The following is a 15566-nucleotide window of genomic DNA, read 5'->3' on the forward strand; positions in this document are numbered from 1 at the left end:
GATTTCAGCGTTCACACCAGTGCATGGGGCACACACACATGGACCGACGAACACTTGCAAGCAAAGCCATGCATTCATACAAAGTAAAGCAGCCATACCGAAAACAACTTACATGTGTGCCAAGCTTCATTTCTGCTCTGCTGAGTTTGTTTGTGTCACAACTTTGCAGATGTTTCAGCCATGGGGACATGAACACTATTTGCACAAATTCTCTTCCCAGTCGTTTGGTTGGAACAGTGGGTTTTGAAATGATAATAAATCTGTGGGCCAGGATCTCCCACATGGCACCATGTCTAGTGTGGAAAGAAATAGAATAAGGCAGCCCTGGAAAGTAGCAGAATACAATTTTTTTTCTTCTATGAAATGTAAAAGTTCAATTCTGGCTGAACCAGATATGCCCTCAAAAACAGTCTGTGTTTCTAAGAAGAGATTAAATGTAAAAACATTAATTAATCTGAGATTATAGTTGCATCGGCATATTCACAGTTTAAAGTCCTGGTGTATCAATCAATCTCTTGACTGCACATGCAGTAATAAAAAAATAAATACGCTCTTAAATGTTGTGATGAGTCACAGTGACACATTATATGATGCATGCTCGGACACTCCTACACATATGATCTCTGGTGTTGATTGCAGGTGTTAAGAACACCCCCATCTCCCCCCCACACACACACACTCTCTCTCTCTCTCTTTCTCTCTCTCTCTCTCTCTCTCTCTCTCTCTCACACACACACTCACACACACACACACACACACACACACACACACACACACACACACACACACACACACACTCTTACAGCGGGCAGAAAAGAGTTAAAAATCCCACAGTGTTGTGCACACTCAAAGAGGGAGGGGCAGTGTACAGGTCAGATTCCACAGCAATATAACTACACAACAGGAAACATTGACCATCCAAACTCAGAGTGAGAACATAACAGTGGTGAATAGACTGTTGGAGATGATGAAGCCAGAGAGTGTGTTGCTGCATCCTCTGGGCACAGCAGCTGCCCCTGTGCCAGAGCTGCTGTGTATCTTCGGGACGGGGGACTTAGGGCGCTCTCTGGGCCTGCGTTTGCTTCAGTCTGGCTACAGGGTGGTGTACGGCAGCCGCAGACCTCACAGCTGTGGCCCCTTGCCTCAGGGAGCTCAGGTACTGCACATGGCTTAACATAGCACTTTTAGTCCGTCAAAATGTACAAAAAAAGGTGTGTGTGTGTGTGTGTGTGTGTGTGTGTGTGTGTGTGTGTGTGTGTGTGCAGCTCAAACATGTTTATGTCTCTTAATGTCTTGATGTATGTGTTGTGTACAGGTGATGAGCCACACAGCAGCAGCCCAATCTGCCAGTCTGATCTTCATTTGTGTTCACAGAGAACACTACGCATTCCTGGAGACAATGGCACCTCATCTTAAAGAAAAGGTGAATCAAGGTTTGATGTTAGAATCAATCAATCAATCAATAATACGGTTTACGCAATCCTAAGTAGTTACTAAAGGGAAATAATCAGGAAGTAATAGTTAATTACAAATAACAATTTCAAAAGTACGGTAGTTCCTGTTGCTGAATCAAGGACTATCCTCAATGAACTGGAATTATTTCCGGGGCATATTTCCTAGTTCCTCCAAATCAGGGAATCTACATATTGACAATCAACATGTTACACCCAGTAACCTCTGAAACAGGTGATAGGTGGGATGTAAAAATAAGTAACCAATGTTGTGTATAGCACATTGCGTTACTATATTTGTGCCCCCTTGCTTAAAGTAGTTGAAAAAAGGAAGGCAAATTAAGATAATCATGAAGTTATAATGATGTTTTCTGAGAAACAGCTCACAGGGGACACAAAATAGTAACTAATACAAACACAGTATAATGGCAGTGATATGTTTTTGGTGCTATGATCCAATATATTAGTATGATGTAAGTCAGTGGTCCTTAAAACATGGACTTTTGAGTAGTTCAACCAAAGAATAATAATTTTCCCACAGACTGTTTCATATGAACATTTTTTAGAGGCATGAAGGGGTTCAAGTGTCCAGTTTTCCACAAGAAACAAGCAATGACTAGTCAGCAAAATGTAGTGGACGTATGCTTTTTTGACGTATATTATTTTGAGACCCCTCAAGATTATCTTGTGATCCCTCGGAGGGGGAGAACCACTGAAGTAAATGATAAGCGTTCAGATTCACAGGTAGAAACTAACATTGCATTTGTTCTCAAAAAATTTACCCTTAGCCACAATATAATCCATGACTCAGAGTTAGTGAAAAGTATTACCTATTAATGCCCATTTCATTCAAGATTTATTCTTTACATATATCTCAGCAACTGTTCTTGATTTTGTTTACAGTGTTGTAACATACAGTATCACATTAGAGTCTAAGTGTTAGGGCCATTACTCTTGGATCATCATACAATTTGTGAATTGATTTCCCTCTAGAACAAGCTTTTTATTGTTAAGATACAGTTGTGGTCAAAAGTTTACATACACTTGTAAAGAACATAATGTCATGGCTCTCTTGAGTTTCCAGTTATTTCTACAACTCTGATTTTTCTCTGATAGAGTGATTGGAACAGATACTTCTTTGTCACAAAAAACATTCATGAAGTTTGGTTCTTTCATGACTTTATTATGGGTTAACAGAAAAAGTGACAAAATCTGCTGGGTCAAAAATATACATACAGCAACATGAATTAGCAATTTTGATGACTTAGAAAGTTGTGTCAATGAAATGAGCTTCATAGCATGGCCTCTTAACTTCTTGTGAGTGATTATGAGTGACTACAACTGGTGACTTCTCTGAGGCCATTTAAATAGGGCTCATTGGATACAAACGCCCACAAACGCTACAATGGGAAAGTCAAAGGAGCTCAGCATGGATCTGAAAAAGTGAATCATTGACTTGAACAAGTCAGGAAAGTCACTTGGAGCCATTTCAAAGCAGCTGCAGGTCCCAAGAGCAACAGTGCAAACAATTGTTTGTAAGTATAAAGTGCACGGCACTGTTTTGTCACTGCCACGATCAGGAAGAAAACGCAAGCTATCACCTGCTGCTGAGAGAAAATTGGTCAGGAGGGTGAAGAGTCAACCGAGAACCACCAAAAAGCAGATCTGCCAAGAATTAGAAGCTGCTGGAACACAGGTGTCAGTGTCCACAGTCAAGCGTGTTTTGCATCTCCATGGACTGAGAGGCTGCCGTGCAAGAAGGAAGCCCTTGCTCCAAAAGCGGCACCTTAAGGCTCGACTGAAGTTTGCTGCTGATCACGTGGACAAAGATAAGACCTTCTGGAGGAAAGTTCTGTGGTCAGACGAAACAAAAATCGAGCTGTTTGGCCACAATGCCCAGCAATATGTTTGGAGGAGAAAAGGTGAGGCCTTTAACCCCAAGAACACCATGCCTACCGTCAAGCACGGTGGTGGTAGTATTATGCTGTGGGGCTGTTTTGCTGCCAATGGAACTGGTGCTTTACAGAGAGTAAATGGGATAATGAAGAAGGAGGATTACCTTCAAATTCTTCAAGATAACCTAAAATCATCAGCCCGAAGGTTGGGTCTTGGGCGCAGTTGGGTGTTCCAACAGGACAATGACCCCAAACACACATCAAAAGTGGTAATGGAATGGCTAAATCAGGCTAGAATTAGGGTTTTAGAATGGCCTTCCCAAAGTCCTGACTTAAAATCCCATTGAGAACATGTGGACAATGCTGAAGAAACAAGTCCATGTCAGAAAGCCATCAAATTTAACAGAACTGCACCAATTCTGTCAAGAGGAGTGGTCAAAGATTCAACGAGAAGCTTGCCAGAAGCTTGTGGATGGCTACCAAAAGCGCCTAATTGAAGTGAAAATGGCCAAGGGACATGTAACCAAATATTAGCACTGCTGTATGTATATTTTTGACCCAGCAGATTTGATCACTTTTTTTGTTAACCCATAATAAAGTCATGAAAGAACCAAACTTCATGAATGTTTTTTGTGACAAAGAAGTATCTGTTCCAATCACTCTATCAGAGAAAAATCAGAGTTGTAGAAATAACTGGAAACTCAAGAGAGCCATGACATTATGTTCTTTACAAGTGTATGTAAACTTTTGACCACAACTGTAGATAAGATGAGATAAGATAAGATAATCCTTTATTAGTCCTGCAGTGGGGGAATTTACAGGATCACAGCAGCACAGTGGACAATGCAAAGAGCAGCAAGTATTATAAATGAGTGAATAAGTAATAAACAGTAAGAATATCAACTAAGTAAAAAAGTACACAAATCCACAATTACTAAATATAACTAAAAATATATATATATAATAATAATATATACAGACAGAGTATCGGAGCTCTTCTTGATGATCGGATTTCGTTGGTGCGGAAGGCAGTGTCCACGCCCCTGGGTACGTGATGTCTTCAGTGCTTTCAATGTAACTGGATATTTAGAGTTTTCCCTTAAACCATATGGCGGTGCCATGAGGTATGACACTGAATGGTGCGTTCAACATAACTCGTCATTTTGAATGTCTCTCCGCCAATGAACATGGCGGTACCATCAAGTATTATACTGAATGCATTTCTTTATCAATTACATAGTTTCAAAATCATAGTGGTACACTGGTATACACTTAATGCATTTTATTAATAGTAAGATTAATGAGCCAGGTTATACGTTTGTTTATAATATCCTTCAGTGTGTGTGGTCAGTCCAGTCCAGTTTTTTTCCATTTTTACCATAAAAGCTTGAGGTTTCATCGAACAACATGGACTTGGTGTAGCGGCCATTTTACATGGTTCGCCATCATCCATCAAGCTGTTGTAACTCAACTGTACTTTGTCAAAACTGTCCCAAACTTGACATGCTTGATTACTGTCATGACTTTAGGACTTTTGCATGTCAATATTAACTCATCGTCATAGCGCCACCTACTGGCAACCACGGACGTAATCAGGATTCTATAATTACAGCGGCCCAAACACTGAACTTATTAAAAGGGTTTGTGGTCACACCATGAGAAAAAGACTTCTCTGATCTAAATATGTGCAAACTAAGATGCTTGGAGAGCAAAAATTAGTTAAAACAGTGGTTCTCAAACCATTTCAGTGGGCATTAGTATAAATTATCTGTCCAGAGCTTCTACATGAGAATCAGGTTAAATGTTATAATGAATGCTTCACACTACAATCTAAAGTTACAGAAGAGCTTAAAAAGAAAACAGTGTTAAATTAAAGTGTTCAAGTAAAAGCAAATGACACTACTGTTCTGTTAACTTTCATGTAAGTCCAAATACAATCAGCAGGACTGTTATCTTACAAACACTGAAGCACATTCACTCGCATTCATTTTCTTAATGATCTTAACAGGCTTACATTTATGATTGTATCGGAGGTACACTCATAACATGTGAGGCTTAAGACCTGGCAACATGATCTTGCTACGCTGCTGGTCGACGCAGGAAATATCACCTAACTCGTGCACACAGTGTATGGCGGTCACAGAAATGCATGGCCGCGTCACCCAGAGTCCTGCCAGTACCCTCGATGTGCGTGAAGTTGCGAGGGCCCGATCAATACTGCTTGCAGCTTTAATACTTCAGTTGTGTTTACTGACGGTGGAACAGTTTGTACTCTGTTACGCAAAAAGTGATGTGAATACAGTAGCGTCTTTGTCTGTAATGCAATACCGCTGACACAACTTAATCAGCATTTTTTTCTTTTTGTGATCAGCTCAGTTCTGTTCACACCTTTATCATACTTTCTGGATAGCTCAACATGCTCCCTTTATTGTAATAGGAATATGTATGAGACAAGATAAGAGTTAATTGAATTGATTGAACAATTTTTTTCTTTTGTCTCCTGCACTCTGTCGATGCTGATGGGTTGATTATAAGGTGCTGGTGGACCTCAGTAACAACCTGAAGAAAAACTTGTACCCAGAAGCCAATGCCGCTTACCTGCAGAGGTAACAGAAAAGAAACAAAGGATGTCTCAATCATAAAGACACTGTGCATGTAAAAGCTTCCATCCTCAGAAATATAATGTTTTATAAATGGAGCTAACTTTTCTGCAGATAAATATAGGTTGAATGTCAACAATCATTTTGCAACAGTAGGTGCCACTTTTTTTTCAAATATAGGCAGTCTTTTTTGGGAAAGTGCTCCTAAAAACCACTTAGAGCCATAAAAACTCTCAACTGAATCCAAAAGAAATGAAAAGAAATTGCGGGGTTGCAGCTCCCTTGGCAGGACGGCCTGCTGTGTGTCTATTCATTTGAAGTGGAAACATTGATTCTCACCATTTTCAGGCCCTTCTTTTCCTGTTTGTGTATTTGTAGATACAAACAATAGCAGCTAAAGTCCTTGCTGTGTGTTCCACAGACTGGTCCCTGGAGCTGCTGTGGTGAAAGGGCTTAACACGCTGTCTGCCTGGGCTTTGCAGAATGGACTTCTGGCAGGAAAACAGGTGAGAGAGGAGGGGAAGTAAGGAATATGTTTAAAGACGTCAGCGGGATCAGGGCGAAAAAGCCAGGACACTCCCAAGCCTTAAGGAAGGCTTTGGTTGACTGTAGTGAAGATACAAAGAGCAGTAACAGAGATTACCAACTTGATCTATTCATGATGCGAAGCATGTTTAACTTCTCACCTGGCAACAATAACTGCTTTCAACATTTCCTGGAACACATTAGGAATATCTTAGGCTTGTTAATAATAGGAGATGAACGCTTCACCAAAAACCACACAAAATTTAGGAAGGGAATTGATTTAATTTTTGTTGATGCAGATGATTGATTTTGTCGTCTTTCCATAGCAATGCAAGAGAAAATGAGGACAGTGCTTGTATGAACACACAAACAAACAAACAAACAAACACACTTAATGATGTTACAGAGTAGAAAGACCATTGTTTATTGCAGCTTTCGTTTCACAGCTACAAAGAGAAACACAAACATGCTGAAACCTCTGGAGACCAAACCTGAATCTGCCTTGAATCCTCTTCAACACACAAACACAAACACACACACACACACACACACACACCACTGCAGTGCTCTATTTCCTTTGAAAACAGGTAGCTGTAAGAGAACAGGAGTGTCTGAATGTGTGTCTTCATCAGTGCATGTGTAGATACTGTATATAACCACACACACATGCTTGTAAGTGTTTACTATTCGTTGTCCAGCAATTTGATTAGATCCACAGCGGGGCTGTGCCTCTGTCACATTTACATTCAGATGAAGATTTAGTCTGTCGGCCATCCCCCTGCTGTTACTGGTGCAGTAATGTAGGGAGACATGGCTGGCTGCCCGGTCCACTTATACACACACACCTGGGGGAACACTGCTCAACCCCACTGACTCCACTATATGCCTGTCAAACTGCTCTCTCTCTCTCTCTCTCTCTCTCTCTCTCTCTCTCTCTCTCTCTCTCTCTCTCTCTCTCTCTCTCTCTCTCTCTCTCTCTCTCTCTCTCTCTCTCTCTCTCTCTCTCTCTCTCTCTCTCTCTCTCTGTAGAATAACCCCCCCTTACAAACAAGTTAATCGTCTTATCACAGAGCTGTGAGTGTGGTAATAACCTTCAGCATGGTGAAGATCTAGAAATAGGATTACATATTGAGCAGTGTATGTATATATAGTATGCATGTGTCTTTGCATAGTCATACACTTCCAGGGGCTTCATCTCAAAATTACTGAAACAGCACAGCGGAGATCAACAAAAGAAGGGTAATTCTGTTGACACACACTGTAGATACACGGTGCAGTCATGCGCTGTATACTCCAAACAGGGCTGGTGAGTCATCTAACAATAATCTTAGAATGATTATTAGCAACTAAAAAACAAAAGCTGAGCAGAATGCAGCAAGACGAAAATATTTCTATTTTTGTTGTTATTCTGAGGCATTAGTTGTTGTTTTTAAATTACTGACAGATACATGATAGCGGATGAAGATAAAACAAGATCCACCTCTACATGCGGAAGCTCTACATTACATTATTAGGACGTGGGTGACATGTTCCTTCAATTAAGTGAACATGGGCCCAGTTTATTTTATGTTTATTTATTATAACGTATTCTACAAAGGGGGAACGTATTAAGGGAAAGTGATATATATTTATATAGTAAATCACTAACCTTTTTCTTTAAACGGCTGTAGCACATTTTGAGAATTACCCACGCCTCTATGCTACAGGTGTACCTGTGTGGGAACAGTGCAGAAGCAAAGCAGGCAGTAGCAGAGATGTCCACTAAGCTGGGCCTCACTGTTCTGGATAAAGGGTCTCTGTCAGCAGCCAGAGAGCTGGAGGACTTCCCCCTGCAGCTTTTCCAAGAGTGGAGGCTGCCGCTACGTGTGGCCGTCGGCCTCACCGCCTTCTTCTTCTTCTATCTGCTCATTAGAGATGTCATCTACGCTTATGTTGAACAGGGGAAAGACATCTCCTTCAGAATCACAGTGTCCCTGGGAAATAAGGTAAAGATTTGCCCCCGTCTGGTTAAATGCTCTGTAGATGGTATTTTGTGTTCCCCTTTAAAGGATGTGTTCTGTTCATTCGTCATCTTTCAGGTGTTTCCCATTGTGTCTCTCATCATGTTGTCTCTGTGTTACCTGCCTGGTGTCATAGCTGCCTTCCTTCAGCTCTACAGAGGAACCAAGTACAGGTCAGACATCAAACCATCACAAAAATCTTCACTACCTGTGCAATTTATTGTGAAAAAAAGAAAGAAAAAAAGGTGTTTCATTTTTTAAGGCTTAGCTCAGTTTTTGCATGTTTCAGACGCTTCCCTGATTGGCTGGACCGCTGGATGCTGTGTAGGAAGCAGATGGGTCTGATTGCTCTGGGCCTTGCTTTTCTCCATGCCATCTATACATTCATCACTCCTACTCGCTATTCTGTCAAACACAAACTAATCTCGCTTGTGGTGGATGAGGTACGGCAGGCTGGGTCAAACCTCGCAGTGTTTTTACAATCCTGAACATAGAGAAGTATAACATAAAGCTAAGCATACTTACAGTACTGTCTCTCTGTCTCCCTCAGATGAAGAACAATAAAACCACCCCGTTTTACTTTGATAACACGGTGGCATGGGGCCAAGACTCATTCTATATGCTGGGAATCCTGGGCTTCTTTCTTTATGTCCTGCTAGGACTAACATCCCTGCCCTCGGTGGGAGGCTCTCTCAGCTGGAGAGAGTTCAGCTTCATTCAGGTCAGAGCTCAGTTGGAAACGCACAGTCCTTTATGTGCATGTGATAGTGTTCAAGTGTGGATGGGTGCGCTTGCGTTCACCTTAAGATCTCAGATGTTATGTCAGTCATGTGCTTACTATCAGTAAAAAACTTATTTTAGGGCTGTGCTAATCTATATTTGGAGTTTCCAAGATGTCACCAGAGTTATTAAAGTGTTGTAAAAGCAATATGTCACTGGCAGTCATATCCCCAAAGGCTAGTTAACTAACTGCCTAACACAGGCACACAGAGTGAAAGCCTGGCTGACTTTAGCCCAGGATCTTAAATGTTAAGTTATTCATTAAATATAATTATGATACCTGGTATAATCCTCAGGGAGGACATTATTAATACAGGTCACAGGTCCATTTGTGTAAAGGTCAGGTCCATAGATAGACCTCAGATAGGGAATACGACTCAGAGATAGAGGTCTAGGTCAAGATAATTCTGATGATCTGGTGAGAAAAATTGTGAAAAACATTTAATAACTGGTATCAATTTAGATAAAATGTTTTTCTTTTCAGGGGTTGTCAACCAAGGAATGTAAATTAATGAAAGTTAATGCTCACAGCAGAAGGATTTGCTGTTGTAAATGGGTTGGAGAAGATCCCCGATTATCATTATAAGGGCACCGTTCATTACTGCACTTCATTAATATGAATGTTTCCTTATTGTGCTGTTTACTCTATGTCACTGTGGATGAGAACATCAACAGCCAAATGCTAAACATGTAAATGAAAGAACATTATCCAAGTTATTAACAATAACGGAGCCTCAAAGGCCACTAGTGCTACAAAATTATGGAGCTAAATCCAGGTCAAAAGTTTTGATCATTTGAAAAAATAATTTGAACCTGAAAGTTCAAGTTGTGGTCTTGAACATTGAAAAATACAGCAATGTATTCAAAATAAAAATAAGTGAATGAAAAGGGTTTTTTGGGTTGAATATAATTTTGATTCAGTTCTGTAATTGTTTTTATTTTTAATTTGTTTTAATTTTTTCACTTTCATATATATTTTGATATTTGAGGTCTTGTATTTTTCAGTTTCAGATTTTATATTTTCAGATTAAATTTTTTTTTTTTCGGTTTTAAATATTTTTTCACTTTCAGATTGTTTTTTGCGTGGGGGGCGTGTCACTCATGATGACACGCCCCTCTCAGTTGAAGCCACGCCCCCACGATAGATCAGGGTCTAAAGTCTGAACTGAAAGAAAACAATCTGAAATCAAAATTATATTCAACCCAAAAAAACGTTTCATAAATTTATCTTTATTTTGAATACATTGCTGTTTTTTTCAATGTTCAAGACCACAACTTGAACTTTCAGGTTCAAATTATTTTTTCAAATGATCAAAACTTTTGACCTGGATTTAGCTCCATACAAAACCAATCACTCTGAATTTATATTGAATTCATATTTTTCAGAAACATACCACAGAAAATGTCAGTGTGTGACAGGTTTCTATTTATAATATGAACTGTACCGTGGTTTAAATTGAACCAAAACAAATTTAATTTTGAACAAGAAGAAATAACCAGATTTTGATCATGCAATGTGTGTTATTTGTGTATAAAATTCTTAAAGGAATAGTGTAAAAAAATGCTCATTTGCCTATTTGCCAACAGTTATATGTGTGTCCGCTAAATATGAATAACACCAGCAGTCGGTTAGCTTAGCTTAGCATAAAGACTAACCCACTAGCTAACTTGGATCTGTGCAACGTTCTCAAAGTCCTCCCACAAGCTTCTCTAAAGCTCATGTTGTATCTCACTTGTCTGTAGGAAAACCAAAAAGTATGGGGTTGTGAGCTGGAATATTTCTTCTCCTAGCATGGTAACCTTCTGAGATAAAACGCATGATTTAGTGAGCTTTAAAGGTGCTGGTAAGTTGATTTTGTTAGCTTTGGAAAGAGAAAGGCATTTGTTTCCTTTGTGCTAACCTAAGCCAACCAGCTTTTGACCATGACTATATATTTGCTGTGCAGACATGAGAGCGGGATGAAAGTGAATAAGTGTGTTTCCCAAAGTATCTCACTACTCTTTTAACATTTCCATTCCATGTGATTTTATCCTCAGTCTAAGCTGGGCCACCTGACACTGATCATATGCACAACGCATGGCTACCTTTACGGCTGGAACAAATTCCTTCAACCCTCTACCTACAAATGGTACACTCCTCCTGGCTACATGCTCTGTCTGATTGTGCCTTCTGTGGTGCTGGTGCTGAAGGCACTGGTCCTCCTCCCCTGCGTGGATCGAACCCTAACCCGCATTCGACAAGGCTGGGAGAGGACGCAGCCAGACGAGGAGATGGTTAAGGCCACCAACCTGTGAACTCTGATCTCTGAAGTCATCTGAGATGCTGGTTATTGAACGTCTATGTCAGTTGTTATTTGAAATTAAAAGAAATCCAAAAACTGATCATAACTAGGAGTATACATTTCAAATAGTATAAGAATACTGATGATCATAAATTAAAAAAAAAACATCATAACTTAACTTTTCTCAAATGTACTGTTTGGGTGGGGGACATCTCTTATTATTCAGGTTGGTATGTAGAATGAGTAATAGTAAAACATATCCAAAGATAATGTTGTCCATGCTCAGTTGGTGCATGACTGTGTCCTTTGATCAGTCGGCAATGCCTACTCTCAATTGTTCAATAGCCGAAAAAAACAAAAAAGTATAGTGTATTTCAACCAAATGGACAGGTCTCTCTGGATTTAAATGTTTTTAATGTCTATTTCCTTTGAGCTTTGAAAAAAAAAACTGATTCCATGTTTGTGCTGTATCTTTTTCACAGAATGTGGAGAAAAATAGATTGATATCCCCCGCTGACCCATTGTTTTGATAAACGTAGGCAACAGTTTCCGCTTTCCTCTCTCCCCTCCCTTGAAGTTGTGAGATTGTATCCCTGAGGTTGCTTTCTTTTCAGGATGTTATTGATCTCCCTGTTTTCTAACACAAATACCTTGCTTCCTAAATCTGCTTTCCTCTTAAGGGCATGCACGTTTTCACATTTACGCACTATGCTTGCACATATACACTGTGAAGGAGGGTAAGGTTAAGCTAATTATATTACCACATGCAGACTCACACACACACGTGCACACAGATGTACCCAATCAAAGTGCCAATGCCACAGTGGATAACAGATTTGGAAGACAAAAGTAGACTCAGGAGGAAGAACATGTGTCTGTTCCAGATCTAAAACAGGGTTACAGAGGGCTAAAGCAGGTAGATCATCAGACCATGTACAAGGAGGCAGAGCAGAATGTAGGTTGCATAACATAGACAATTTGTCAGTGGCAGGTGACTTGATCAGCAGATGAGGTGGCAAAGTCAATAGTGTTGGCTGGTGGTGCCGAATGGCAGGTGTGGAACAACAAGATATGTTAGTGTACAACACTAATCAGATGATCCAAAATCAGAGGAGGGAAGAGAGGAGGATGGAGCAGCTGTCTCCATGACAGAGACTTGTGCTACAAGAGAAATATTCAGTGCATTTTTTGCCTAAAGCAGAACATTTAGTCAGAGGCATCCTGTTATCTAGCATTTAACAGCATTATCTGCAAACACAATCTGCCATTCCTTACACATTCTCACATTTTATTGTTCTCCTATTACAAGAGAACTGCTGTTGGTTTTAGCTGATATTCTGCTGTTTGTCACTTTGTCAAGCCCCTCGACGTCTGATACCAACGCACAAGGCACCCTTTATGAGACACATCAGGCTTTCACGTAGGTACAATGTAAGTCCATCCGCCTCATTATTAGACGCTCAGAGAAAATGCACCGGGAGTCTGATGACGTAGTACACTCTCATACGGCGGTTACAGCTGATAACGCTGTCCTGACCAACAGCGTCATTGCTGAAGTTTAGCACCCACCCTTTGGTTCCTCTGTCTGTTTCTCTGTCAGCACTTTTGCCGTTGTTAGCACTGTCTGCTATAAGCCTCCATCTCACCGTTGCCATGTTGAGAGCTGTTGAGAGGCAAAACGGCAAGAATGTGTTGGAAACCTATGTGTCCAGCCTTGAGGTTCAATTCTATATAGGCAAAAATGAACTGCTGAAATTGTGGGTAAAGACACACACCATGGAAAGTTCCCCCAGGATTCATCTGTGACATGTACACTTGGATGTTAAATTAAAGGTATATAATAAAATGTGCTATGGATAAAATGTGCGTTGGACATAGCTTGAGTAACAACATGAAATTGACATTAAATTACTTGGAATTCCTTGCTGTAGTGTTTTTTGTGAGAAGTTGTAAAAATTATCTTTAAAAAAAATTCTAACAAATCAAGATGTTAATCATGCCCAGGTCTTTTGCTTAGTTGTAGTAAATTGCATATCTTGATTACTATCTAACATTATATCAATACAACCTTTAGTGAAGCTGGTAACATATCTCAATAGATTTGGTTTTGTCTTGTCGCAGTCGTGTTCAGAAAAATCCATGGCTGTGTAGACATTCAACACCTAAAAAAGTGTCTTGCAATCTGTTACTTGTGAACAGTCATAAAACCTAAATACACAGTTATCAAAAGCAAGACTTTTTTTACTCTTTCCCTAAATCTATTTATTCCATTGTTAAAATGATTTTTAATACATTTTTGGCCTTCTGTGAACTCTGAATTGTGAGCTCTCCATGTTCAAAGAAAGATTGAGACTTGTTACCTGAAATAGATTAAATAAAGGTCTTAACCCTTTGGCAAATCTTATTGGTTTTTAATACAGATAAGAAGGCCCAACTGTGAAACACCTCAGGATTGCATTGAAGACTATAACTCAGCACAGCATGGGGCACATGCACCGCGGCCCAGGACATCAAGGGGGCAAATGGCATCCCCGAGTGAGTGTCCCTCATGATCTGGTGAATTAAACTTTTACAATATTGCAAACCCTCAATCTCTCAGTCTGTTGAGGTAAAAGTTGCCCTCCATTTCATCAGCGAGCAGCTAGCATACCACAAGAGACTTTTTCTGAGTTCTCACACAGCACATAATGCTTAATTGATTCAGCAGGAATGTCAAAGAGAGGCGTTTAAGGTGAGTAGTGTTACTGCTTCAGCTCCTATCCTGCAGCCTAATTTATTGTGGAAGTCCTCGGAAGTTTGCAAGCCACCTGCAGCATCACTAGTGGCATATAATTTGAGCAAATGCTGCAATTCATTCAGAGAAGAAAATGTGGTCAAGCAAACGAGGAGATTATGAAGAAAGACTGGTTCATCTTGCTAATAAATAGAACAATAAATCACACATCTTGATGACTGATAAGACACCACCTACCCAGTAAATCAAACCTGCAGACTTGGGCTTGCTTGTATCTTGTTCCACACTTCACAGCAGCATGCAATGAGAAAACAGAACAGATCAGCTCAAAACACATTCAGTAATATAGAGCTCTCTTAAAGAGCTTATGGTTGTTGTACTTACTATGTCTGATTTATTATTCACATTTCATTAGCAGTCTTTAGTGTTGAGTTTTGCTAAGTATACATCAGTAGTTCAGCTACAGCAAGTTCATGGTCTCAGTTATACTGAGCATTCATGAAAGAGACCCTTTGATATATAAACCAGGTTTAGGAGTTGGAGTTATGAAATGTAAATATACAGTAGTCACAAGCCACTACTCTTAAGATCCAGGCACTGAACTTCCCTCGTCACATCGGTTCTGATACAAACCATTAAATCGTAAAGCAGCAATTGACAAAGATACAATCAATAAAATTAAGTACCCCGCCCCTATCCCCAGGGGAAATGATTTGCTTTGCAGATGCTGATGCAGCAACCCAAGCAGTATCGTGTCTTCATGGGCTGACATCGTAATTGCCCATAGGACAAAGAAGACAGACATAACCTAGGAAGTCAAGCTCTTGTAGCACCATGGGGACACAAAGCTGGATTGCGCCTCTGAAACATGCTAGAGATTAAAAGAAATGTGTTGCATCAAGGCTTGTTGAGCTGATATCAAGGGGCCCAAAATTTCCAGGGCACTCCAGCCTTCCACTGATGTGCTGAATTTTATTAAATTATATATATCAAAGGATGGACATGAGACGGTACTGCAAAATGTGCCAATTTTAATGAACTGTCAAGAAGAACATCACCCAAAAAACAGTAGACAAGGCAGACCCAAAATATATCACAAATGCCACATAATTACATGTGCACAGTTAATAACATACATAAAAATTTAAGATGGCGATCAAAAGAAGGATTGTAATTTGTAAAACAAACAACATTTTTATTCAAGCTGATTAAAACCCTTTCCCTTCCCAAAGACAAAGCCACTCTTTAAGTCTATATGGCATTTCCATTTCATATTCAAAAGAAAAGACCTTGTTAAAT

General features: G+C 39.9%; 1 protein-coding gene across 1 annotated transcript; it reads left to right on the plus strand.

Moving 5' to 3' along the window:
* The first annotated feature begins 750 nt into the window (after positions 1–750).
* Positions 751–13454, plus strand: LOC137891247 (metalloreductase STEAP4-like). The gene is made up of 9 exons (XM_068735766.1): positions 751–1156; positions 1316–1423; positions 5882–5952; positions 6368–6452; positions 8178–8456; positions 8550–8644; positions 8761–8914; positions 9022–9192; positions 11289–13454. Exons 1-9 carry the CDS (start codon positions 965–967, stop codon positions 11544–11546), a joined length of 1413 nt encoding a protein of 470 aa, XP_068591867.1. The 5' UTR covers positions 751–964; the 3' UTR covers positions 11547–13454.
* The last annotated feature ends 2112 nt before the right edge of the window (positions 13455–15566 follow it).

This window comes from Cebidichthys violaceus, unplaced genomic scaffold (genome assembly GCF_023349555.1).
Source record: "Cebidichthys violaceus isolate CVI_PGR_0920_01 unplaced genomic scaffold, fCebVio1.0.p SCAF_7, whole genome shotgun sequence".
NCBI classification, from domain to species: Eukaryota; Metazoa; Chordata; class Actinopteri; order Perciformes; family Stichaeidae; genus Cebidichthys; species Cebidichthys violaceus.